The 24,655-nt window shown below is 44.2% G+C and overlaps 2 protein-coding genes across 3 annotated transcripts in view; one reads left to right on the top strand and one right to left on the bottom strand.

Moving 5' to 3' along the window:
- LOC118398743 (tyrosine-protein kinase Fyn) overlaps positions 1-24,655 on the top strand; it is an 81,391-nt gene that overhangs the window by 7,447 nt on the left and 49,289 nt on the right. For both annotated transcript variants that reach the window (XM_052471116.1, XM_052471118.1), the window contains exon 2: positions 5,681-5,748. The gene's annotated coding sequence lies outside the window, so the exon portion shown is untranslated. The remainder of the gene's footprint in view (positions 1-5,680; positions 5,749-24,655) is intronic.
- LOC127909063 (RNA-binding protein 25-like) lies at positions 5,807-19,614 on the bottom strand. The gene is made up of 3 exons (XM_052468956.1): positions 19,564-19,614; positions 19,209-19,347; positions 5,807-11,005 (listed from the first exon to the last, which is right to left on the bottom strand). Exons 1-3 carry the CDS (start codon positions 19,612-19,614, stop codon positions 9,678-9,680), a joined length of 1,518 nt encoding a protein of 505 aa, XP_052324916.1. The 3' UTR covers positions 5,807-9,677.

Below are 24,655 nucleotides of genomic sequence, written 5' to 3'. Positions count from 1 at the left end.
CCTCAGGCCTATAGAGATGGCCATCTTGGGAATATTCCTTCAAAGGAATTCAATTAGCTGCAACTGTTTGTCTAACATCAAGTCCCCAGATCCAGAGGCAGATTGTATCACACACTCTCCTTATCAACACACACATCACTTCTACCTGTGTGTGCGTGGTTGAGAGGATCAGCACAGAAGCAGGGCTTCTCCTACATTTAATCTCGGAACACCAATGTACCGTTGATCTTCAATAAAGGCCAGTATTCAGGAGCTTTGCAGTGTAATTGCACTCTTCTGTGCAAACAGACAAGACCATATTTAAAACTACATTGCTAAATAAGTACATGGATTCTACCAACCCACATATTCTTACCAATGCACACGTACTGAGGCAGCAATAGTAGAGTTCTCTTACAGATGTCCGCCATATGCTGCTGTCTGCAGAACATGCTAAATCTCCATACTATGATCTAGGTCACGTGTCAAACTCATTCCACGGAGGGCAGTGTCTGCATGTTTTCGCTCATCCCTTGTACTTGATTGATGAATGAAGGTCACTAATTAGGAAAGAGCTCCCCTCCACTGGTTGTATAGGTCTTAATTGAAAGGAAAAAACATAAACCTGCAGACACTAGGTGTCACAGGTGTAAAGAGGAGTAGGCAGTCGCAGGTTTAGAACTACTGGATTTATTTAAGCACAATGGAACAAAGCGGTACGAAACCCAAACGCTGTTTTGCTCAAAATATATCTACATAAACATAAAGGCACAGGGCGAACCCAAAGTGCGAAATATAAAGTACTCATGAAATCGTAGGAGAAAACAAGTAACATGTACAATGACCGACAAAAAAACAAATGGCAGAGAGAGTATATATACAGTGATAGAGTGGGGATTGGAACCAGGTGAGTGTAATGATGACGAGACAAGTCCGGGGTTGATGAGTGAAGGGCATTTGCCAGCAGTAGGTTCGGCAGCAGCTAGAAGGTCGGCGATGCCGAACGTGGATTTTCAAGGATACTGTACTATATTGTTACGCTTCATTCTTTGTTGAATGGCAGGTCGTTTTCTCTCTCGGTCACTCCCTCCATCGATCCCCAAAGATTTTGCATATGAAATAAGATCAGTATAACGTGGTGATTGCGTACGTTGTGATATGTATGACTCGAGGAGGACTCAATGTTTTTTCATAACTTTAAAGGTAGACTCAGCGATATGGCATAGATGCAGGAAGTACACAGTACAGTGGTTCAATTTGCGTAAGAAATTGGAGTGTTGAAGCGCGAGGCTCAACATCTCGGCTGTTTTGGTCCCGTGGCTACCACGCTGTTAAAGCCTGAAGCGAATCCGTGCACATGCGCAGATTACTGTCTGCGAATGTGAGAGCGAAGCGTTGCGTCTCGCTCGTCTCAATGTCTTCAGTGCTGCTCGTTGCAACATCATTTCGCCGAGTCTGCCTTTAAACACTGACAAGTGGTGAACATTTGAGTAGTTTAATGCATTTCCCTCGCCAAAATGAAGTATGAATCATGTGCTGGTGCTCTCCCCAATAGGAGAATGAAAAGATTTTACAGAACAGTATGTTTGCTCATTTATTAATGATATGTTGCCCTAATGTCAAGTGTCTGCATTTTCCGAGGAAAACAAAAGTGGTCTGTTTGTTTGCTGTATGATTGTGTCCCGGGAGATTTTATACATCTTTATCTGTGTTTGATGTCATACATTATACATTTGTGTCACAACGCCTCTGTTCTTTTCTGTCAAAATATTTCCCTGTGCTCTAAGCAACTACTGCTGCTGTAATAAAAAGCAATGGTACATCGCATTACAAAGAAGACATTATGCATTTATCAATTTCAGTGAGAATGTTGTTCATGCCACATTTAAGCAGATTTTAAACCAAGATATAGGCTAGTTAACCGGGTACGATTGTGATATAAGCAGATAGCCTTTTATGCCTACCCATTGGACTGCAGTAATATGAAGCAATACTCACCCATTTCAACATACGTTGTGATATACAGTAGTAGTACAGCAGAACTGTATGGCAGACAGCTGCATTGCAGTCAGTTATACAGTGTCTTAGCAGTGCCTGTCTGCCCTCCATACTGTATCACTCCAATAATACTGTACAGTATACTGGTTTACAGTAGAAGAGTAAAATGGTATAACAGGTAGCAGTTATACTGTGTCTCTGAGTGTAAACTCTGAGTCTACATATGTTGTCTGTATATCCTGTTTATTGTGGCAGCACCACTTCACAGAGTCAAATTCCTGTGCATGCAAATGTATTTGGCTAATAAAGTTGATTCTGAGTGGTGCCTGTCTGCCAGCCATGCTCCCTGCTCCTCTCTGTTGCCTCTCTACAGTGTCATTTTTCTGCTATGCTGATGCAGCTGCTGCTGGCTGGGGGGCTGAAAAGGGGGATGTTTGCTCATCCTGGAATCACGAAGGCCTCCTCGCTTGCACACCAGGCCTAGTTCCTCAGTATGCCCCATTCAAATTCCCCCTCATTGCCAGGGGATAAAGCAATATTGACCGAATTATAGAGATTTACCTTTTAGGAAGCCCTGATAAACATCAAAGGGGCCATTGTTAATGTTAATGTATTTCTCTTTAATTAGTGTAGTGGGAGAGCAGCAACAGAGCTCTATGTAATAGGGGTTTATTTCACACATGCTTCCTCTGCAAGTTATTTTGAAGGAATCTAATTTTCTCATAATTGTGTTGTGTATTCAGTGTTGACATTTGCAAAGGTCCCCTGGTCTAGGTTAATGTGAAGTCTCATTGTAGTAGGATACAGTGAGTCTTCATCCAAAATGCCATTCAACTCTAACCTTTCATTCATTGTTATCCATTGCCTCCACTATGTTGGTGAACTCCTGCACTGTACATTTGAGGCATCCTGCCCATACACATCATCCATGGAGCCAGAGCAGATATTTACAGGGAGGATGTTTGTCCATGTTAATCCACCCTGGCTCTGTCAGTCAGATACTGAGTCCCAAATGGCACCACATTCCCTATATAGTGCACTACTGCCCCAATGGCTCTGGTCAAAAGTAGTGCACTATTTAAGGAATAGGGAGCCATTTGGGACACCTCCAGAGAGCCTCTGTGTGAAGACTGTCTGCTCATATACAACCCTGACCTGTCAACCAAAGCCCTGTCTGTGTAATGGGGACTGGCTGAGGAGTGGTGGTCTTTTCTCGTGTTTAGTGCCAATACCATATCTGAGATACTGCTGTGTGATTATTATGTCTATGCAAGACATGCAATTATTGCACAGGGTTTACGTTAGATACTGCTGCTATTGAAATGGCATTGTGACTAGTCCCTTGGCCTTTAGAGGTAAGCCCTGAAATTAACTTGGTGTGCGTTAGAGATGGTAGATGTAGGAGTATGAGATCGGCCAGGGCTGTGGCTACTGTCCCTCAGGCGGCATATGGCGTGCCCCCGCTTAGTGCATGGAGAGCTACTCCCCCTCTGGGGAGCCAGTCTATCAGCCCTAGCTTTGTGCTCTGCTCTCCACTCATCTGGCCCAGTAAAGAGCGACAGTAAGAATGACTGAGCTCGTTGTGCCATGGCAGTCATGTGATCTGTGTGTGGCTGAATGACTCCCCCCGCAGGCCTCAGCCCCAGTGCCATTATGTTTTATTGGAGGGGCTGGGGATGAAAAGAGAGCCAGCTCTGCTCTGTCCCTGGTCCCTGGACTGCAGCTTCACTCACTCAGAGAGCATGGCCTGCTGGGAGCTCGTCGCCATGGCTGCCCAGTGCCCAGACAGACAGAGACGAAGCAAAAGACAGAGGGAGGAAGGAAGGGTAGAATGGAGAGAGAGAGAAAGAGAGAGAGAGACCACAGAGTGGACACAGACATGAGGAATGGCTAAATGACAACCTTCTGCTGGTGTCGGGTGCTGAAAATCACGTTTTACTTCCACACATAGAGCCGTGTATTTTTGGGACTCGCTCTCAGTTTCATCCAGATATACGCCCAAAATAGGATAGCTCAGCATACCTCTCAATTTGAAAAAAAAAGTCATTTTTAGAGTGGTGTCTGGCAGAGGAAAATACTTCTGAATGAGGGTACTTGATTTTTTTTGTCCCTTTGTCTCAAAATGAGACTTTTAATTGTTTGCAGGTTTTGCCAAAGTTATATCCTTTTACATTTGCATGCCATTTTATCCTTTATATTGTATACCAGCCTATTAATAGCTATCTCAGCCATCTGCCTGCGATTTCTACACTATAACAGGATGGCTCCAATATGTGATGTCATGCATCATCCAGAACAACAGTAGAGAACAATGGGTCAAGGAAAGCCTGAAGGAGGGAGAATGTCAAACCTGATTATTGCTTGTCTCTACTGGCCCATTCTCTGTTTTCTGTCTATCTGTCTGACCAGCCTCAGTCAGAGACAGGTAATCAACTACTGAAACTGCCTCTCATATATCTTACCCACCATTTCCTCTGGCCTCAGTATCTAAATCAAGATATATTCTATTTAGTTTGAATGTGAGTTTTCATTAGAAAAACCCTGTGTCTACAGTATTTGTAGTACAAAATGGGGGGTGCGATTCAAGTCAATTTGTATGTGCAAGCTACATAATGACAGCCTCAGTTGCCTCGTACCCCTGCATATAGACTGGGTACTGGGACCCCGTGTATACTATATCCAAGTGAATCTTACTCATTGTGTTTTTATTCCCTGTGATATTATTTTTCTATTATTTCTATTGTTTCTCTCTGCATTGTTGGGAAGGGCCTGTGAGCATTTCACTGTTAGTCTACAGCGGTTGTTTACCAAGCATGTGACAAGTACGATTTGATTTGACTGCCAGAATACTTAGACTATACAAACTGGAGAATTACACACAAGACCAAATTAGAAGACTAAATATTATCTCATGCTTATTCTTATACGGGTTACAACAAAGTCAAAAACAGTTAACAGATTCAGATAGAAATACATGCATTTGATGAACAGCTCTGCTCAGAAGTCGACTTTGTGTGCAATGAGTTATAACAGATTTGTCTGTGGAAAATCGGATTCTGTCGTAGATAAAGTACATTTAGTCAACTTACCATGTAGCTAACCCCTGTCGCTATGGGCACGATGACTCCACTAGATACTTAAGTTGTTGTAAGTCACTCAGTAAATAGGTTAATAATTGCTTAAAGCACACTTTGCCTCATGCATATCGTCTGTAGTTATTCCAAGTATCAGGATGCAAAGCTCTGTAACACCTGTATGAGGCTCTTGATTGAAGGATACTTGATGAAAAACACTGTCATTCAAGCTATTTTAGGTAATACTATTTCAGCTCAGAACATTGAATGAATTAAGCCCCCCAAATCCACTTACCTGGTACAGGAAATATACAGAGAGAAATGAGGCCATCATACAGACAGATTTTTTTTATTAAGCCTGGCACCTAGATTGTGTCCCACGCTGCAACCTGTTGTTTACCAATGGACAGATATTGAGGTCATGGTTCAACAGAGCACAGCCTGTCACAACTTCCCAAGGCATTAGCTCTGAGGGCCAGGTCTGGGGCCGGGGCGGAAAATGAAATTGCAAGACCCATTTTTGGAGTGACGCTCACAGTAAATGAAAATTGGCTGGCACACACAGTTGATAGTCATGTTTTATTGAACACTATAAATGAATAATTAAATGTTTTTTTTTCTCCCCACAGGGCCTCTGTTTTCGCAGTACACAAAGCAATGTGGAGCAAATAAAGATCCTGATACACTGAAACCAGAGGTACGTACCTCAGCGCTGCCTGCCACAATAATTACAGCTCACACAGCAGACGGGGCTCACACACACACACACACACACACACACACACACACACACACACACACACACACACACACACACACACACACACACACACACACACACACACACACACACACACACACACACACACACACACACACACACACACACAATAGCTGGCCACCGCTGGTCTGTAGTTTGTGCTACAGGCACTCCTGCTGTCCACAGCTACACTGTCTTTCTTTTCTACCTCTACAAGTAGGATGTTACAAAGAGCACTCATAGCAACTGTGTGTTTGTTGTTTCTCCTGTACAATAAGTGTCTCCCAGCTAGGCAGCAGGGCCCTAGTGCCCCTACAATAGCTCAAATCTCAGGTGACCAAGTCAGGAAGAGAATATTCAGTAGTGTCCTAATTGTGTCACTCTCTCACTGTCTGGGCTGTGTGGGGTGAAAAAGGCATAGGATGTTTTGGCTTGACTTAATGGGATCTCTCTGTCGCTCTCGCTCTCTACTCTCGCTCTCCCTCCCACAGTCCTCTCCTCACTTTCTCTCTCTGTCCCTCTCTCTCTCCCTTTCTCCATGCTGCAAGCTAAAGCTCTGTGCAGGTCAGCCCAGAAAGTCACCCAGTAGGTTGATCTGGTGTCACAGAGTGCACATATATGTGTTCTTACTGTCTTTATACAGTTGAAGTTGGAAGTTTACATACATTTAGGTTGGAGTCATTAAAACTCATTTTTCAACCACTCCAAAAATGTCTTGTTAACAAACTATATTTTTGGCAAGTCGGTTAGGACATTATGAGATTGTGATTATTTCACTGATAATTTACTGTATCACAATTCCAGTGGGTCAGAAATGTACATACAGTAAGTTGACTGTGCCTTGGAAAGCTTGGAAAATTCCAGAAAATTATGTCATGGCTTTAGAAGTTTCTGATAGGCTAATTGACATCATTTGAGTCAATTGGAGGTGTACCTGTGGATGTATTTCAAGGCCTAACTTTCAAATCAGTGCCTTTTTGCTTGACATCATGGGAAAATCAAAGGAAATCATCCAAGACCTCAGAAAAAGAATTGTAGACCTCCACAAGTCTGGTTCATCCTTGGGAGCAATTTCCAAATGCCTGAAGGTACAACGTTCCTGTACAAACAATAGTATTCAAGTATAAACACCATGTGACCACGCAGGCATCATACCGCTCAGGAAGGAGACACGTTCTGTCTCCTATTGATGAACACACTTTGGTGCGAAAAGTGCAAATCAATCCCAGACAACAGCAAAGGACCTTGTGAAGATGCTGGAGGAAACAGGTACAAAAGTATCTATATCCACAATAAAACGAGTCCTATATCGACATAACCTGAAAGACCGCTCAGCAAGGAAGAAGCCATTGCTCCAAAACCGCCATAAAAAAAGCCAGACTTGGTTTGCAACTACACATGGGGACAAAGATCATACTTTTTGGAGGAATGTCCTCTGTTCTGATGGCATCATGAGGGAGGAAAATGATGTGGATATATTGAAGGAACATCTCAAGACATCAGTCAGGAAGTTAAAGCTTGGTTGCAAATGGGTCTTCCAAATGGACAATGACCCCAAGCATACTTCAAAAGTTGTGGCAAAATGGCTTAAGGAGAACAAAGTCAAGGTATTGGAGTAGCCATCACAAAGCCCAGGCCTCAATTCTATAGAAAATTTGTGGGCAGAACTGAAAAAGCGTGTGCTAACAAGGAGGCCTAGAAACCTGACTCAGTTACACCAGCTCTGTCAGGAGGAATGGGATAAAATTCACCCAACTTATTGTGGGAAGCTTGTGGAAGGCTACATGAAACATTTGACCCAAGTTAAACAATTTAAAGGCAATGCTACCAAATACTAATTGAGTGTATGTAATCTTCTGACCCACTGGGAATGTGATGAAAGCTGAAATAAATCATTCTCTCTACTATTATTCTGACATTTCACATTCTTAAAATAAAGTGGTGATCCTAACTGACCTAAAACAGGGAATTTTTATTCGGATTAAATGTCAGGAATTGTGAAAAACTGAGTTTTTGGCTAAGGTGTATGTAAACTTCCGACTTCAACTGTACATGTAACTGTTCTGAGCAGTTATCCATCCATCTTTCTCACTGTCTTTCTGTTTCTTCTTCACTAGTGACATGTTTTCTATTTGATCATAATCATTGTCTTTGCATGCTGGGCGGTTCCTGTCACGGAGGACCAGACAGTGACTTCGATGCTAAATTACTTATCAACATCTAACAGCACTCTGTTCTCTCCTCCTGAGGCAAGTCTATGGTTGCATCCCAATTGGCATCCTATAGTGTTCACTACTTTTGATAGTGCACTAAATAGTGACCACAACGAAGTGGCTTTCTTCTGCTTTGCAGTGAGCTCACTTGTTTCTGTGAAAGTCAGCATAGAGCAATCAGCATAGCGCTCGAGCCATGCTTTGGCCCTGTCAAAAAACCTGCACTCTGCAGTTTCTTCTTCCTGTGTGAAGACTGAGGAGTGCAGCATAGGCAAGCAGGCAGACAAAGGGGATGGATTGTGGTAGGAACCCCGCCGGCCAGTCCGAAGTAACAATACAACAGGCTATAAATAGAAATGAAGCTTTTTTGGGGGCAACCAGTTTCCACTTGGCAGAGTGGAAACCGGTTGATGCACAAGGGTTTCATCTTCCAAGAACCAGCTTGAAGCTTCCATGGAGCCAGCTGAGTATTCAACAGGCATAGCAGTTGCATACATCATGCAGGCAGATGCACAGCTGTATACCTCTGTTCTGTTACATACTGTATGTATGCTCTCTCTCATACATTTACAGTAACCATGATCTTCTTGAGCCATGGCAGATGGTTTGTAATGGAGTCGATGAAGCAGAGAGAGTTCTGTGTGGATGTGACTGTAACACTTGTGGTCTGTGTTGAATGTATGGAGAGAAACAAGGCAACATGGCGGGCCAACCCTGTGACCCAGGCTCTGGAGAGTGTCTACGTCCCAAATAGCACCTTATTCCCTACATAGTGGTCAAAATGTGTGCACTATGTAGGGAATAGGGTGTCATTTGGGAAACAGATGGTGTGTATGAAGTAGTGGTGCCTGTCTGCCTGGTGAGTCATGACATGCTGGAGTCATCAGCAGCTCTGCAGTGGTGACATCATGGCTGCTGTGGCTGAACGTAGAGAGCTCCAAAGTCACTCTCACTGGCACACTGTCAGTGGAACGATAGATGGTGTGTATGTGATGGTTAGTGAGAGCTGAAAATGAGTCAGTCATTCCAGTGAGGTTGTTCCATGCGAAGACCTCCCCTGTTTTCTTTCCTTGTGTCTTTTTCATGGTCTCATTTTTAATTTTCAATTTTACCTTTATTTAACTAGATAAGTCAGTTAAGACCAAATTCTTATTTTCAATGTCGGCCTAGGAACAGTTGGTTAACTGCCTTGTTCAGGGGCAGAACGACAGATTTGTACCTTGTCAGCTAATGACGAACCTAACTGAACACTGTTCTTCAGTATGCTTGGTTTTTCATAATTGCATCACTATGTCTTTAGGCTCTTAACGATGAGTATCAATGATCTGTTTTAATTAGTTACTTTCTCACACCCCTTTATTTCACCCTCAATAAATAGCTGTGGTGTGAGCTTGGAACAATGTTTCTGAATTGTCAGAGTAACCCTCAAATGGTTGTTGTTTCACTGTGGTTGACTAAATCAGATTAGCTTGAGACACAGCAGGCTGGGCTGTGGTGGTAACTGCTAACCTATTTTAGCTGTGCTCCATTATGTTGGCTCATCTGTTGACATTATACATCCACATTTTTCATTTTGAACCTCTATTTAACTAGACAAGTCAGTTAAGAACAAATTCTTATTTACAATGACGTCGGTATGCTGACGTTTAAAGCTTATCTCCTAGTTGCATCGCTCTGTCGAGGTGCAGCGGTGTTAAAGAAACATGAGACGTCACTCTGTCTCTCTCTCTCTGTTTCTCTCTCTCTCTGTCTCTCTCTCTCTCTGTCTCTCTCTCTCTGTCTCTCTCTCTGTTTCTCTCTCTCTGTTTCTCTCTCTCTGTCTCTCTCTCTCTCTGTCTCTCTCTCTCTGTTTCTCTCTCTCTGTTTCTCTCTCTCTGTCTCTCTCTCTGTCTCTCTCTCTCTCTGTCTCTCTCTCTCTCTCTCTCTCTCTCTCTCTCTCTCTCTCTCTCTCTCTCTCTCTCTGTCTCTCTCTCTGTCTCTCTCTCTCTCTCTCTGTCTCTCTCTCTCTCTCTCTGTCTCTCTCTCTCTCTGTCTCTCTCTCTCTGTCTCTCTCTCTCTCTGTCTCTCTCTCTCTCTCTGTCTCTCTCTCTGTTCTCTCTCTCTCTCTGTTTCTCTCTCTCTCTCTGTCTCTCTCTCTCTGTCTCTCTCTCTCTGTCTGTCTCTCTCTCTGTCTCTCTCTCTCTCTGTCTCTCTCTCTCTGTCTCTCTCTCTCTGTCTCTCTCTCTCTGTCTCTCTCTCTGTCTCTCTCTCTCTGTCTCTCTCTCTCTCTCTCTGTCTCTCTCTCTCTTTCTCTCTCTCTGTCTCTCTCTCTGTCTCTCTCTCTCTCTGTCTCTCTCTCTCTCTGTCTCTCTCTCTCTGTCTCTCTCTCTCTGTTTCTCTCTCTCTCTCTGTCTCTCTCTCTCTGTCTCTCTCTCTCTCTGTTTCTCTCTCTCTCTCTGTCTCTCTCTCTCTCTGTCTCTCTCTCTCTCTGTCTCTCTCTCTCTGTCTCTCTCTCTCTGTCTCTCTCTCTCTGTCTCTCTCTCTCTGTCTCTCTCTCTCTGTTCTCTCTCTCTCTCTCTCTCTCTCTCTCTGTCTCTCTCTCTCTGTCTCTCTCTCTCTCTCTGTGTCTCTCTCTCTCTCTGTCTCTCTCTCTCTGTCTCTCTCTCTCTGTCTCTCTCTCTCTGTCTCTCTCTCTCTCTCTCTCTCTCTCTCTGTCTCTCTCTCTCTGTCTCTCTCTCTCTGTCTCTCTCTCTGTCTCTCTCTCTCTGTCTCTCTCTCTCTCTGTCTCTCTCTCTCTGTCTCTCTCTCTCTCTCTGTCTCTCTCTCTCTGTCTCTCTCTCTCTGTCTCTCTCTCTCTGTCTCTCTCTCTCTCTGTCTCTCTCTCTCTGTCTTTCTCTCTCTCTCTGTCTCTCTCTCTCTCTGTCTCTCTCTCTCTGTCTCTCTCTCTCTCTGTGGAGGAAAGAGAAGAAAGAGGGAGAAGGAGAGGAGTTTAGCAGAGGCAGCTTAATGATCTCTGACTCATTCAACCTCTTTACTTTTCCTCAGTCTATCCATCTTATTTGGTGGAGGCAGGTCTGCTGGAGGAGCACACACACACACACACACGCATATACACATACACATGCACACGCATACACACACACGCATATACACACACACATGCACACGCATACACACACACGCATATACACATACACACATACACACAAACACGCACACATGTGCAGGGCATGTGTGTTAGGCTCCAAGGGAACTTGGTTATTTATGCTGTGTGTCTCTGTTTTCTCTGGATTTGTCTGTTTATTTGTTTGAAGCTAACATGGTTTAGAGTTTAGGAACGGTCTCTGTTGCTGCACTTAGATGCTGACTGTGATGAGGAGCAGCCCCCTCATCTTTGTGTGTGTGTGTGTGTGTGTGTGTGTGTGTGTGTGTGTGCGTGCGTGCGTGCGTGCGTGCGTGCGTGCGTGCGTGCGTGCGTGCGTGCGTGCGTGTGTGTGTGTGTGTGTGTGTGTGTAAAATGGGCAAAATGACCCAAAAAATAAAATCCTATTGCCAAATAATGCTTTTTATTAATTAATGGAAATACCAGTCGAAGGAAATAAACTCAGCAAAAAAAGAAACATACCTTTTTCAGGACCTGTCTTTCGAAGATAATTTGTAAAAATCCAAATAACTTCTCAGTTCTTCATTGTAGAGGGTTTAAACACTGTTTCCCATGCTTGTTCAATGAACCATAAGCAATGAATGAACACGCACCTGTGGAATGGTCGTTAAGACACTAACAGCTTACAGACGGTAGGCAATTAAGGTCACAGTTATGAAAACGTAAGACACTAAAGAGGCCTTTCTACTGACTCTGAAAAACACCAAAAGAATGATGCCCAGGGTCCCTGCTCATCTGCGTGAACGTGCCTTAGGCATGCTGCAAGGAGGCATAAGGACTGCAGATGTGGCCAGGGCAATAAATTGCAATGTCCGTACTGTGAGACGCCTAAGTCAGCGCTACAGGGAGACAGGATGGACAGCTGATCGTCCTTGCAGTGGCAGACCACGTGTAACAACATCTGCACAGGATCGGTACATCCGAACATCACGCCTGCGGGACAGGTACAGGATGGCAACAACAACTGCCCAAGTTACACCAGGAACGCACAATCCCTGGACTGAGGGCTTGTAGGACTGTTTTTAGGCAGGTCCTCACCAGACATGACCGGCAACAACGTTGTCTATGGGTACAAACCCTCCGTCTCTGGACCAGACAGGACTGGCACTGCCGTGTCGTAGTTTTGTCTCACCAGGTGTGATGGTCGGATTCACGTTTATCGTCGAAGGAATGAGCATTGCACTGAGGCCTGTACTCTGGAGTGGGATCGATTTGGAGGTGGTGGGTCCGCCATGGTCTGGGGCGGTGTGTCACAGCATCATCGGACTGAGCTTGTTGTCCTTGCAGGCGATCTCAATGCTGTGCATTACAGGGAAGACAACCTCCTCTCTCATGTGGTACCCTTCCTGCTGGCACATCCTGACATGACCCTCCAGCATGACAATACCACCAGCCATACTGCTCGTTCTGTGCGTGATTTCCTGCAAGACAGGAATGTCAGTGTTCTGCCATGGCCAGTGAAGAGCCCGGATCTCAATCCCATTGAGCACATCTGGGACCTGTTGGATCGGAGGGTGAGGGCTAGGGCCATTCCCCCCAGAAATGTCCAGGAACTTGCAGGTGCCTTGGTGGAAGAGTGAGGTAACATCTCACAGCAAGAACGGGCAATCTGGTGCAGTCCATGAGGAGGAGATGCACTGCAGTACTTAATGCAGCTTGTGGCCACACCAGATACTGACTGTAACTTTTGATTTTGATCCCCCCTTTGTTCAGGGACACATTATTACATTTCTGTTAGTCATAAAATGAACTTGTTGTCTCAGTTGTTGAATCTTGTTATGTTCATACAAATATTTACACATGTTAAGTTTGCTGAAAATAAACACAGTTGCCAGTGAAAGGGCGTTTCTGTTTTTGCTGAGTTTACATTTGGCCGTCATACTATAGGTTAATTTGCATAATTTAGTGGAATTAAATTGGCCTGTGTATGTTTTTGTTAGTCATCGTGTATCTGATTTATCCAACACAACTGTCACTCGTGCACAGCATACAGAGACTATTTTGAGCAGGATTTCTCCTGCAGCTCCTCAGCTGGTTGTTTTGGTGCATGATTAAAAATAGCTACTATTTTTATTTTCTCAGCTGGTAATTTAAGCATGCTTCCCATTCACCATTCAAGTACAGGCTATAGGCTATCAGCGCATCACACACCACTTTGTGAGCTGGAGGCAGTAAGCATTGCTGTTGGAAACCTGTCTTACCTTGCTTCAAAGCAGCCAAATCATATGTGCATTTTCGTGGGACAGTTACATTTCAATAATAAAGTTGTTGTTTCTCAAAATCATTGTCATGTGGTTAATCATAAAATCTAAAAGTTAAAAGTCAACAAATGCGAGAACACCAGCCTCTGCGATATGGACACATTGATACACAGTGATCCATTGGCGGCTAAAGAAATGAGCAGATGGAACTCATAGCCTTTAAACCAATGCAGCAGTACACTCTTAGAAAAAAATTGCTATCCAGAACCTAAAAGGGTTCTTCGGCTGTTCCCACAGGAGAACCCTTTGAAGAACCATTTTTGGTTCCAGGTAGAACCCTTTTGAGTTCCATATGAAACCTTTTACACAGAGGGTTCTACATGGAACCCAAAAGAGCTTGTTGGAAAGATTTTTCAAATAGCATACTGTGAGGAACTTTAGTTTTTATATACAATAATTCGCAAAGGATGTAAAAAAAAACACTTTGGTACATTTCCGCAAAGTAGGCCAGGTACTCTATATGTGCTCAGGTGAGCATGCTCCCTCAACATTATCAGGACAGAGAAACCAGACACATGTCCATTGCCCACATGGAGCACTCCACACAAAAGACAATGAAAAAAATGACAAATCTCCTAAATGATGGTTAAACCAAAACTTGTTTCTCACAAGTGTAGCAGGTTTGTAACTGCAGATCTCTGAAGAGGAGTAACGATCGGACCAAGATGCAGCGTGGTAAGTGTTGATTACTATGTCTTTACATGATGATTACTTTAATAAATAAACTGAACACTATACAATACAAAACAATAAATGTGAACATGAACGAAACCGAAACGACAAACACACACACATGGAAACAAACACCCACAAACCAACAGTGAAACCCAGGCTACCTAAGCATGATTCTCAATCAGAGACAACTAAAGACACCTGCCTCTGATTGAGAACCATACTAGGCCGAAACAGAAACCAAACATAGAAAAATAAACATAGACTGCCCACCCCAACTCACGCCCTGACCATACTAAATAAAGACAAAACAAAGGAAATAAAGGTCAGAATGTGACAAGGTTGGGAACTCTGCAAACAACTTTTCCACTCTGAGAATGGTAAATGACTGTAATTAATACATGCATTAACATAAATTAATGTAACCAAATTACGTGGATTAACGCTACATTTACTACAGGTGGCATATGTAATGGGGATTTTTTTTTTAAATAGATCAAAGGGCATACAATTCACATAATGAAACAATGAATGCGCAAGAATTGGCGGGAGACAGCTGAGCCATTCTGGAGAGAGACTTGCCTATATCTTCGCCACACAAAAGGCACAGTCCTAGTCATATTAGCAACCTATGCTAGTTGTGGCATCTTTAGATTCCCCCTCTTTATAAGTTTATAACAGGGAACCACTATCAGGTGCACTGTTTACAACGGTGTTATCCCAGGTGCACTGTTTACAACGGTGTTATCCCAGGTGCACTGTTTACAACGGTGTTATCCCAGGTGCACTGTTTACAACGGTGTTATCCCAGGTGCACTGTTTACAACGGTGTTATCCCAGGTGCACTGTTTACAACGGTGTTATCCCAGGTGCACTGTTTACAACGGTGTTATCCCAGGTGTGCTGTTTACAACGGTGTTATCCCAGGTGCACTGTTTACAACGGTGTTATCCCAGGTGCACTGTTTACAACGGTGTTATCCCAGGTGCACTGTTTACAACGGTGTTATCCCAGGTGCACTGTTTACAACGGTGTTATCCCAGGTGCACTGTTTACAACGGTGTTATCCCAGGTGCACTGTTTACAACGGTGTTATCCCAGGTGCACTGTTTACAACGGTGTTATCCCAGGTGCACTGTTTACAACGGTGTTATCCCAGGTGCGCTGTTTACAACGGTGTTATCCCAGGTGCACTGTTTACAACGGTGTTATCCCAGGTGCACTGTTTACAACGGTGTTATCCCAGGTGCTCTGTTTACAACAGTGTTATCCCAGGTGCACTGTTTACAACGGTGTTATCCCAGGTGCACTGTTTACAACGGTGTTATCCCAGGTGCACTGTTTACAACGGTGTTATCCCAGGTGCACTGTTTACAACGGTGTTATCCCAGGTGCGCTGTTTACAACGGTGTTATCCCAGGTGCGCTGTTTACAACGGTGTTATCCCAGGTGCGCTGTTTACAACGGTGTTATCCCAGGTGCGCTGTTTACAACGGTGTTATCCCAGGTGCGCTGTTTACAACGGTGTTATCCCAGGTGCGCTGTTTACAACGGTGTTATCCCAGGTGCGCTGTTTACAACGGTGTTATCCCAGGTGCGCTGTTTACAACGGTGTTATCCCAGGTGCGCTGTTTACAACGGTGTTATCCCAGGTGCGCTGTTTACAACGGTGTTATCCCAGGTGCACTGTTTACAACGGTGTTATCCCAGGTGCACTGTTTACAACGGTGTTATCCCAGGTGCACTGTTTACAACGGTGTTATCCCAGGTGCGCTGTTTACAACGGTGTTATCCCAGGTGCGCTGTTTACAACGGTGTTATCCCAGGTGTGCTGTTTACAACGGTGTTATCCCAGGTGCGCTGTTTACAACGGTGTTATCCCAGGTGCTCTGTTTACAACGGTGTTATCCCAGGTGCACTGTTTACAACGGTGTTATCCCAGGTGCACTGTTTACAACGGTGTTATCCCAGGTGCACTGTTTACAACGGTGTTATCCCAGGTGCACTGTTTACAACGGTGTTATCCCAGGTGCACTGTTTACAACGGTGTTATCCCAGGTGCTCTGTTTACAACGGTGTTATCCCAGGTGCACTGTTTACAACGGTGTTATCCCAGGTGCACTGTTTACAACGGTGTTATCCCAGGTGCTCTGTTTACAACGGTGTTATCCCAGGTGCACTGTTTACAACGGTGTTATCCCAGGTGCACTGTTTACAACGGTGTTATCCCAGGTGCACTGTTTACAACGGTGTTATCCCAGGTGCTCTGTTTACAACGGTGTTATCCCAGGTGCACTGTTTACAATGGTGTTATCCCAGGTGCGCTGTTTACAACAGTGTTATCCCAGGTGCGCTGTTTACAACGGTGTTATCCCAGGTGCGCTGTTTACAACGGTGTTATCCCAGGTGCGCTGTTTACAATGGTGTTATCCCAGGTGCACTGTTTACAACAGTGTTATCCCAGGTGCACTGTTTACAACAGTGTTATCCCAGGTGCACTGTTTACAATGGTGTTATCCCAGGTGCGCTGTTTACAATGGTGTTATCCCAGGTGCACTGTTTACAATGGTGTTATCCCAGGTGCACTGTTTACAACGGTGTTATCCCAGGTGCACTGTTTACAACGGTGTTATCCCAGGTGCACTGTTTACAACGGTGTTATCCCAGGTGCGCTGTTTACAACGGTGTTATCCCAGGTGCACTGTTTACAACGGTGTTATCCCAGGTGCGCTGTTTACAACGGTGTTATCCCAGGTGCACTGTTTACAACGGTGTTATCCCAGGTGCACTGTTTACAACGGTGTTATCCCAGGTGTGCTGTTTACAACGGTGTTATCCCAGGTGCACTGTTTACAATGGTGTTATCCCAGGTGTGCTGTTTACAACGGTGTTATCCCAGGTGTGCTGTTCAGAATGGTGTTTTCCCGCGAATTGCACTTTGGCAAATGTTAACCCTCAATAATTGTGTGACCTCTGACTGATGGGGACATGTCACACTCTGGGTTGTTAGTTTATACGTATGAGAGGGAGGGCTGTAGGCTTCAGGTGGCCATATTGCCTTACTGAACACAATGTGCTCATTACAAGTGGAGTTGAGCTGACCTGAGCGTCACTCTGCACAGATTTTATTGGCCAATATGAAAAGGCATTTACGCAGGAATCAGAGACCCCAGAGTCAATGAATGCTGCCTTTTCTTCATTGTTAAGGGTAGACTTACTGCTCCCCCTGTTGAGCGGTGTGACAGGTATGTTGTGAGGAGCTGAAAAAGCCTTGAAGTGGCACTCCAGTCTCCTTTTCACCCAATTTAACACCTTTCAACCTTACTTAAAGCTGTAATCCTTAATGGTGAAAGGGCCACTTCCGTTTGCAATATTACAACAGCAAAGAAGTTACTGCAAACAGCGACTACAGTTTTTTCCCCTCGGACATCATTGCACGTGTGATAGAAGAGCAATGTTTGTTCTCTATTGATCCTCTATTGTTCCTCAGCAAGGGGGATGCCGATGACATCACCGATTCTCATCAGACCAACTCCTTGAACTCCCTACTCCTTGAAGTTGCAGTTGTGTCTAAAAAAATACTATTTTGCTCAAAAATATGTTTTTACTCTTTAGTGTGTGTACTTTACTGTATTTATACTTGGGATATCGCTTTTCAACAGTGAAAGTAAAAAGAATCGCTGGAGGACATCTGGACCAGGCCAACTAAAGGCTTCACACATAGATGGGCATATTATGGACTTGGGTGGAAGGTGACAATGGTCTGTTTCACTTGACCGTGCTGCGTTGGACACTCCTTTATGGAACATCTGTCGCTGGGATGCAAATTTGCCAAATCTCAACCCAGTCAAGATGGCCACTGACACAAAGAACCTTTAATTCCCTCTGTATCAGGGGTTGAGACCCATTCAGAATGCTTTTGCTAGTGAACTCAAATGTAACTCAAGTCAGATTTTTTTTTTAAATAAAAGGTTTTGCAAAACATCAGACCAAATCTCTGATATTAATGCGGCTTACGGATGATTCATGCAGCTAGCCATACACTTGATCTACAGTACAGCCTTCCTTCTCTGCAGGGCAGAGGGTGAAATTTGGAATTCATCTAGTGAATGTTGTGGACATGCTGGTCAGTCCCATTAAACAGTGCCCAGACCGAGCATGGTGTAGTGTAGTGCTAGAGTAGGAGGAGCTCTTTGATGTTCTGTTTGCTTCCTCTGCTCCAGGCGGACCCCATGCTGTTCATACGCTTACATAAGCACCACTCCACTTGTTGGGGGTTTGGTTTGTTGACAATGGCGATGTCCTTTTAATTATAATGGAGGGAGACAACTGTTGGGCTCTGGACATATGGCTGCTCTGAGGCCAATATCTTTTAGCTACTAGCCACAGGCGTATAATGAACAGTCCCAGTGGGTTCACTAGCCTGCTGTTATGCTGCTGCTGCTGCTGCACCAGTGTTGTGTCAGGTCAAAGTGGATTGGCCCATCTGAACTCTAAACTGATTTAGGGCATTGAGAGAGACAGGTGTTTCAGAGGGAGAGGAGGGAATAGGCATGTGTACTGTACCATAAAGGGGGGAACCTCACTGACCTATTCAGGACACACATGTACATGTCATAAACCAGATGAATGAGATTTGACTGAGGTTGACCCATCATCTAGTGATTGAGGAAACATGAAAGAGGAACCTGCAACGAGACTTCATCAGGGGGTTCCTATCCAGTTCCTCATCCTTATTCATCATAGAGTTTCTTTATTACCCAATGTTGGCGCCGGGAATAACTCCTTTTATACACAAGAGAAAGAAATGTATATGCCTGCGTCACAAATGCTTCTCTGTTTCTTGTAATACGGCCTATATAGTGCACTACTTTGGACCAGGTTCCATAGGGCTCTGGTCGAAATGATTGCACTATTAAGGTAATAGGGTGCTATTTGGGATGCAAAACTATAAGAATGGCTATTTGGGTGATTGTCGGCAATAGGCTTCCATATAAACGTGTTGGCAGAGCTTGTGTGGCTAAGTGGGTGCAGTGTTGGCACAGAGTGGACAGGGTGTTGGCACAGAGTGGGCATGGTGTTGGCACAGAGTGGGCATGGTGTTGTCACAGAGTGGGCATGGTGTTGGCACAGAGTGGGCAGGGTGTTGGCACAGAGTGGGCATGGTGTTGGCCACGTGGCAGTGCTTCAGCCTGGGCTGGGATAGTAGGTCTATGAGGTTGGGTTTTAACTCCCACAGTTGGCCAATCTGGACGGGGAAAGGAAATTAAGAGCACTTTTTCTTCTTTTAAATGCACCCCACCCCCTGCTGTCATGAATTTAAGGCTGGAACCTCTCATGTACAATACATCTGTGACAGTAATTTACCAGCTGACATCTAAGCTTTAATTTCGTTTCTGCTATGAAATCATTCTCATTTCGTTAGTTCTCCATTACATGGAATTTCATAAGCTCTCAGTCTCACTCTCTGTTTGTAGTTACTCAGGAAGTTGTCAACACAGCGGTACTGCAACATAAGCAAAAATACTACTGTACTGCGCTGTGGTACTGCATCTCTTTGAGGTATTCATACATTATCTGTTGATTGATCCTAATGGAAACCACCCACTAAGCAATGCGAAAAGCCTTGAGAAATGTGAGGCGAAAGATCCTTTGAGCCAAATCAGATCAAACCATTCTGAATAACATACTTATCTCTAGTGTCTACTGCATGCTCAGGTGCAAAAGAGAGCAAGTGGAGCATTGGCTGTGGGTTGGCAAAATATCTTAATGTACCATCTTTCTCAGGGTGTTAACAGAGTGTTGGTCAGAAATGTGGGAACATTCATGCTTCTACACCTGCATTGCTTGCTGTTTGGGGTTTTAGGCTGGGTTTCTGTACAGCACTTTGAGATATCAGCTGATGTACGAAGAGCTATATAAATAAATTTGATTTGATTTGAACATTCAGAGTAATCCTATTAGAGTAACCGTGTTCCATATAGACCGAGTTAACCAATTGGCGTTGCTGGTTCAGTAGACACTGCCTACCACACCAACTGATGATAGAACAGGCTTCTCCAGTCAACAGAACAGTAATGACGAGGACAGTTCCTGTTCAGTTCTGCACCAGTTCACACCATTGATCATGTATACACTTAGTGTACAAATTAGAAAACACCTTCCTAGGGCTGACCCCATTTAGTCAACTGGTCGATTGTTCGGTCGATAGGTTGTTGGTCGACCAAGATTTTTTTAATCGAGCAATCGCAAATATATATACAGTAAAATTTGATTTGATTTGAGTACCAGTCAAAAGTTTGGACACCTACTCATTCAAGGGTTTTTCTTTATTTTGACTATTTTCTACATTGTAGAATAATAGTGAAGACATCAAAACTATAAAATAACACATATGGAATAATTTAGTAACCAAAATTGTTAAACAAATCAATGCTCCATGCTTTACGGTGGGAAGTGGGAACCACACATGCGGAGATCATCCGTTTACCTACTCTGCGTCTCAAAGACACGGTGGTTGGATCCAAAAATCTCAAATTTGGACTCATCAGACCGGGGACAGATTTCCAAAAGTCGAATGTACATTGCTCATGTTTTTCTTGGCCCAAGCAAGTCTCTTCTTCTTATTGGTGTCCTTTAGTAGTGGTTTCTTTGCAGCAATTCGACCATGAAGGCCTGATTTTGTCCTATATTTATATTTATTTTTTTATCCCAGCCCCCGTCCCCACAGGAGGCCTTTTGGTAGGCCATCATTGTAAATAAACATTTGTTGTTAACTGACTTGCCTAGTTAAATAAATGTTAGACAAAAAATAATGTATACAATAATTCATGGTCTCCTCTGAACAGTTGATGTTGATATGTGCCTGTTACTTTAAATCTGTGAAGCATTTATTTGGGCTGCAATTTCTGAGGCTGGTAACTCTCTTAACCTCCGCAGCAGAAGTGACTCTGGGTCTTCCTTTCATGTGGCGGTCCTCATGAGAGCAAGTTTCATCATAGCACTTGATGGTTTTACCGAATGCACTTTGTCACATGCGTCGACTGCAACAGAGTGAAATGCTTACTTACAAGCCCTTAACCAACAATGCAGTTTCAAGAAAAATAAGTGTTAAGTAAATATAGTTAAATAAAATTAAAATAACAAATAATTGAAGAGCAGCAGTAAAATAATACTAGTGAGGCTATATACAGGGGGTACTGGTACAGAGTCAATGTGCGGGGGCACAGGTGCAGCAATCATGTTGTAGCTGCGGCGTCTCCAATCTACTCTGAACATGGGCCTGTATTGTCTAGCTGGCTGCCAGTACAGGGGGTTCACTGTCTGTACCCAGGGATAACTAATGACTGGCGCAATGGGCCACCATGGTAATATGCACACTCCCTCTCTCTATCTCTGTCTATCCTTGATTTCATTGGGATACGATCACATATACCACTGTATTTATGTGTGGGAATACTTGGGAACAGATTCTCTCAATTACAATCATTTTGAGCTGATTTACTGGTGATTTTTATATCTCTCTCGCTTTCTCTCTCTCTACTCACTCTCTCACGCTCTCACTCTCTCTCGCTCTCTTTCTACTCACTCTCTCACGCTCTCACTCTCTCACTCTCTCTCTCTCTCTCTACTCACTCTCTCACGCTCTCACTCTCTCTCGCTCTCTTTCTACTCACTCTCTCACACTCTCACTCTCTCTCGCTCTCTTTCTACTCACTCTCTCACGCTCTCACTCTCTCTCGCTCTCTTTCTACTCACTCTCTCACTCTCTCTCTCTCGCTTTCTCTCTCTCTACTCACTCTCTCACGCTCTCACTCTCTCTCTCTCTCTACTCACTCTCTCACGCTCTCACTCTCTCTCGCTCTCTCTCTACTCACTCTCTCACGCTCTCACTCTCTCTCGCTCTCTCTACTCACTCTCTACTCACTCTCTCTCGCTCTCTTTCTACTCACTCTCTCACGCTCTCTCTCTCTCTCTCTCTCTCTCTCTACTCACTCTCTCACGCTCTCACTCTCTCTCGCTCTCACTCTCTCTCGCTCTCTCTCTACTCACTCTCTCACGCTCTCACTCTCTCTCGCTCTCTCTCTACTCACTCTCTACTCACTCTCTCTCGCTCTCTCTCTACTCACTCTCTCACGCTCTCACTCTCTCTCTCACTCTCTCTCTCTCTCTCTCTCTCTACTCACTCTCTCACGCTCTCACTCTCTCTCGCTCTCTCTCTACTCACTCTCTCACGCTCTCACTCTCTCTCGCTCTCTCTCTACTCACTCTCTCACGCTCTCACTCTCTCTCGCTCTCTTTCTACTCACTCTCTCACGCTCTCACTCTCTCTCGCTCTCTTTCTACTCACTCTCTCACGCTCTCACTCTCTCTCGCTCTCTTTCTACTCACTCTCTCACGCTCTCACTCTCTCTCTCTCTAACTCTGTTGAGGGCCAGCAGGCGTCCTGAAGCCACCCAGTGTCCCTTGCGCACACACACATACACATACACGGCTCACACACTTATTCCTTTCTCTCAAGCCTAGTCATATACTCCTGTATCATCTTCCCTCTATAGTTGGCACTCCCCAGACCTGAAAAGCTCTCCTGGCCAGCAGCAAAATGGCTGATAGTACTCTGTGTGTCGAGGAATGTCAGTAACCTAGCAACGGGTCTGAAGTGACAGATCACTCTGTTGGTCTGTGATGGGCGGCTGTGCATCAGGGATGGCTGGCTATTACAGTGCTCTGCTGCTGCTGCTGGTGGTGTTGGAGCTGGTGATGGTGTTGGTAAGACTTAATGCTGCTATAGCCAGGCTATATCTGAGCCATTCATTCATCCTGATATGAAGTATGCATGTGATGTAGCAGGTCATAGACCATGGCTCCCCAATAGCCGGCCCGTGGGTGATTTTACCCACCTCTTGTTGTTAGACATATAAATCCCCTGGAAATCAGCTCAAAGTGATTGTAATTGAGAAAATCTGTTTCCAGGTATTCCCACACATAAATACAGTGGAATATGTTATCGTATCCCAATGAAATCAACATTTTAAATTATTCTATTTTTGTTAAATATTATATCTGTTTGGGCTACTTGCGGTCAATTTGCAGTCTACAAATTATTTATAACTATGTTCCGGCCCCCTGAACGTCCGCTCAGGAAAATAATCTGTCCTCCTACATATGGAAGCAGTGAATGGAAGTAGTTAGTTCCTGTTTTCACTGTCTGACTGTGGGGTTTCTATTCTCTAACCATAGCGTTTAGCTAAAACTCTGCACACTCACCATCGCCTATAGTCAAAACGTTATTCTCGGCAGCAGAGTAATTGGAAACTTTACACTTGGAAGCCCACATGATGGTTAACCGCATCCTGCTCAAGCAAATGTGATGCTGATGTGAGATAGCTTCACGCTGTTTGTGTTTCTGTGTTAACCACCAAGGTAGCTTGCTTGCTAGCTTATGGGGGGCAGAGTGTTGCACTTACCTTCAACAACATGTGCAGTAGTGATGGAAAGTTCTGCTCTTTTTTTACTGACTCAGATCTTTTCGACTTGTTCAGTCAAAATAACAATACTTTCGACTCATTTCGTTCATTTGAGTCAGTAATGCCAGAGCACGCAGGACCCGATACCAGCAAACGATGAACTGAAAAGTTTTTAGCTAGACTGGATACAGCTTTTGGCAGAATTTACTTTTCGTAGCAGGTTAGGAGAACTTATGCAGTAGGATAAATATGTTAAGGTTAGGAAAAGAAAGGGTTAAGGTTAGTGTAAGATTTAGCTAAAATACAAATCAAGGGGCCTCCAGAGCTGAGCATAATAAAAGTAAATAAAAGTAATAATATTTTTCTTATATATACACTGAACAAAAATATAAATGCAACTTGTAAAGAGATGGTCCAATGTTTTAGGTGCTGAAATAAAAGATCCCAGAAATGTTCCATACGCACAAAAAGCTTCTTGCTCTCAAATGTTGTGCACACATTTGTTTACATCGGTGTTAGTGAGCAGTTCTCCTTTGCCAAAATAATCCATCCACTTGACAGGTGTGGCATATCAAGAAGCTGATTAAACAGCATGATCATTACACAAGTGCTCCTTGTGCTGGGGATAATAAAAGGCCACTAAAATGTGCAGTTTTGTCACACTACACAATGCCACAGATGTGTCAAGTTTTGTGGGAGTGTGCCATTGGAATGCTGACTGCAGGAATTTCCACCAGACCTTTTGCCAGATAATTGAATGTTAATTGCTTTACCATAAGCCGCCTCCATCATTGTTTAGATAAATGTAGCAGTTCATCCAACCTGCCTCACAACCGCAGACCACGTGTAACCACGCCAGCCCAGGACCTCCACATCCAGCTTCTTCACCTGTGGGATTGTCTGAGACCAGCCACCCGGACAGCTGAAGAAACTGTGGCTTTGCACAAGCGAAGAATTTCCATCTCAGAAAAGTTCATCTGCGTGCTCATTGTCATCACCAGGGTCTTGACCTGACTGCAGTTTGTCGTCGTAATCGACTTCATTGGGCAAATGCTCACCTTCGATGACCACTGGCAGGCTGGAGAAGTG

This window comes from Oncorhynchus keta, chromosome 19, assembly GCF_023373465.1.
Source record: "Oncorhynchus keta strain PuntledgeMale-10-30-2019 chromosome 19, Oket_V2, whole genome shotgun sequence".
Classification (NCBI taxonomy): Eukaryota; Metazoa; Chordata; class Actinopteri; order Salmoniformes; family Salmonidae; genus Oncorhynchus; species Oncorhynchus keta.
This window is presented reverse-complemented; position numbering and strand designations above follow the sequence as displayed.

Coding starts and splice junctions, on each gene's coding strand:
- LOC127909063 (XM_052468956.1), bottom strand. CDS start 19,614: ATGTTGCAGTACCGCTGTGTTGACAACTTCCTGAGTAACTACAAACAG. Junction 19,348..19,563: donor TGAGTAACTACAAACAGAGA/GTGAGACTGAGA, acceptor TTCCCCGTCCAG/ATTGGCCAACTGTGGGAGTT. Junction 11,006..19,208: donor GCCAACACCATGCCCACTCT/GTGACAACACCA, acceptor GAGATCATTAAG/CTGCCTCTGCTAAACTCCTC.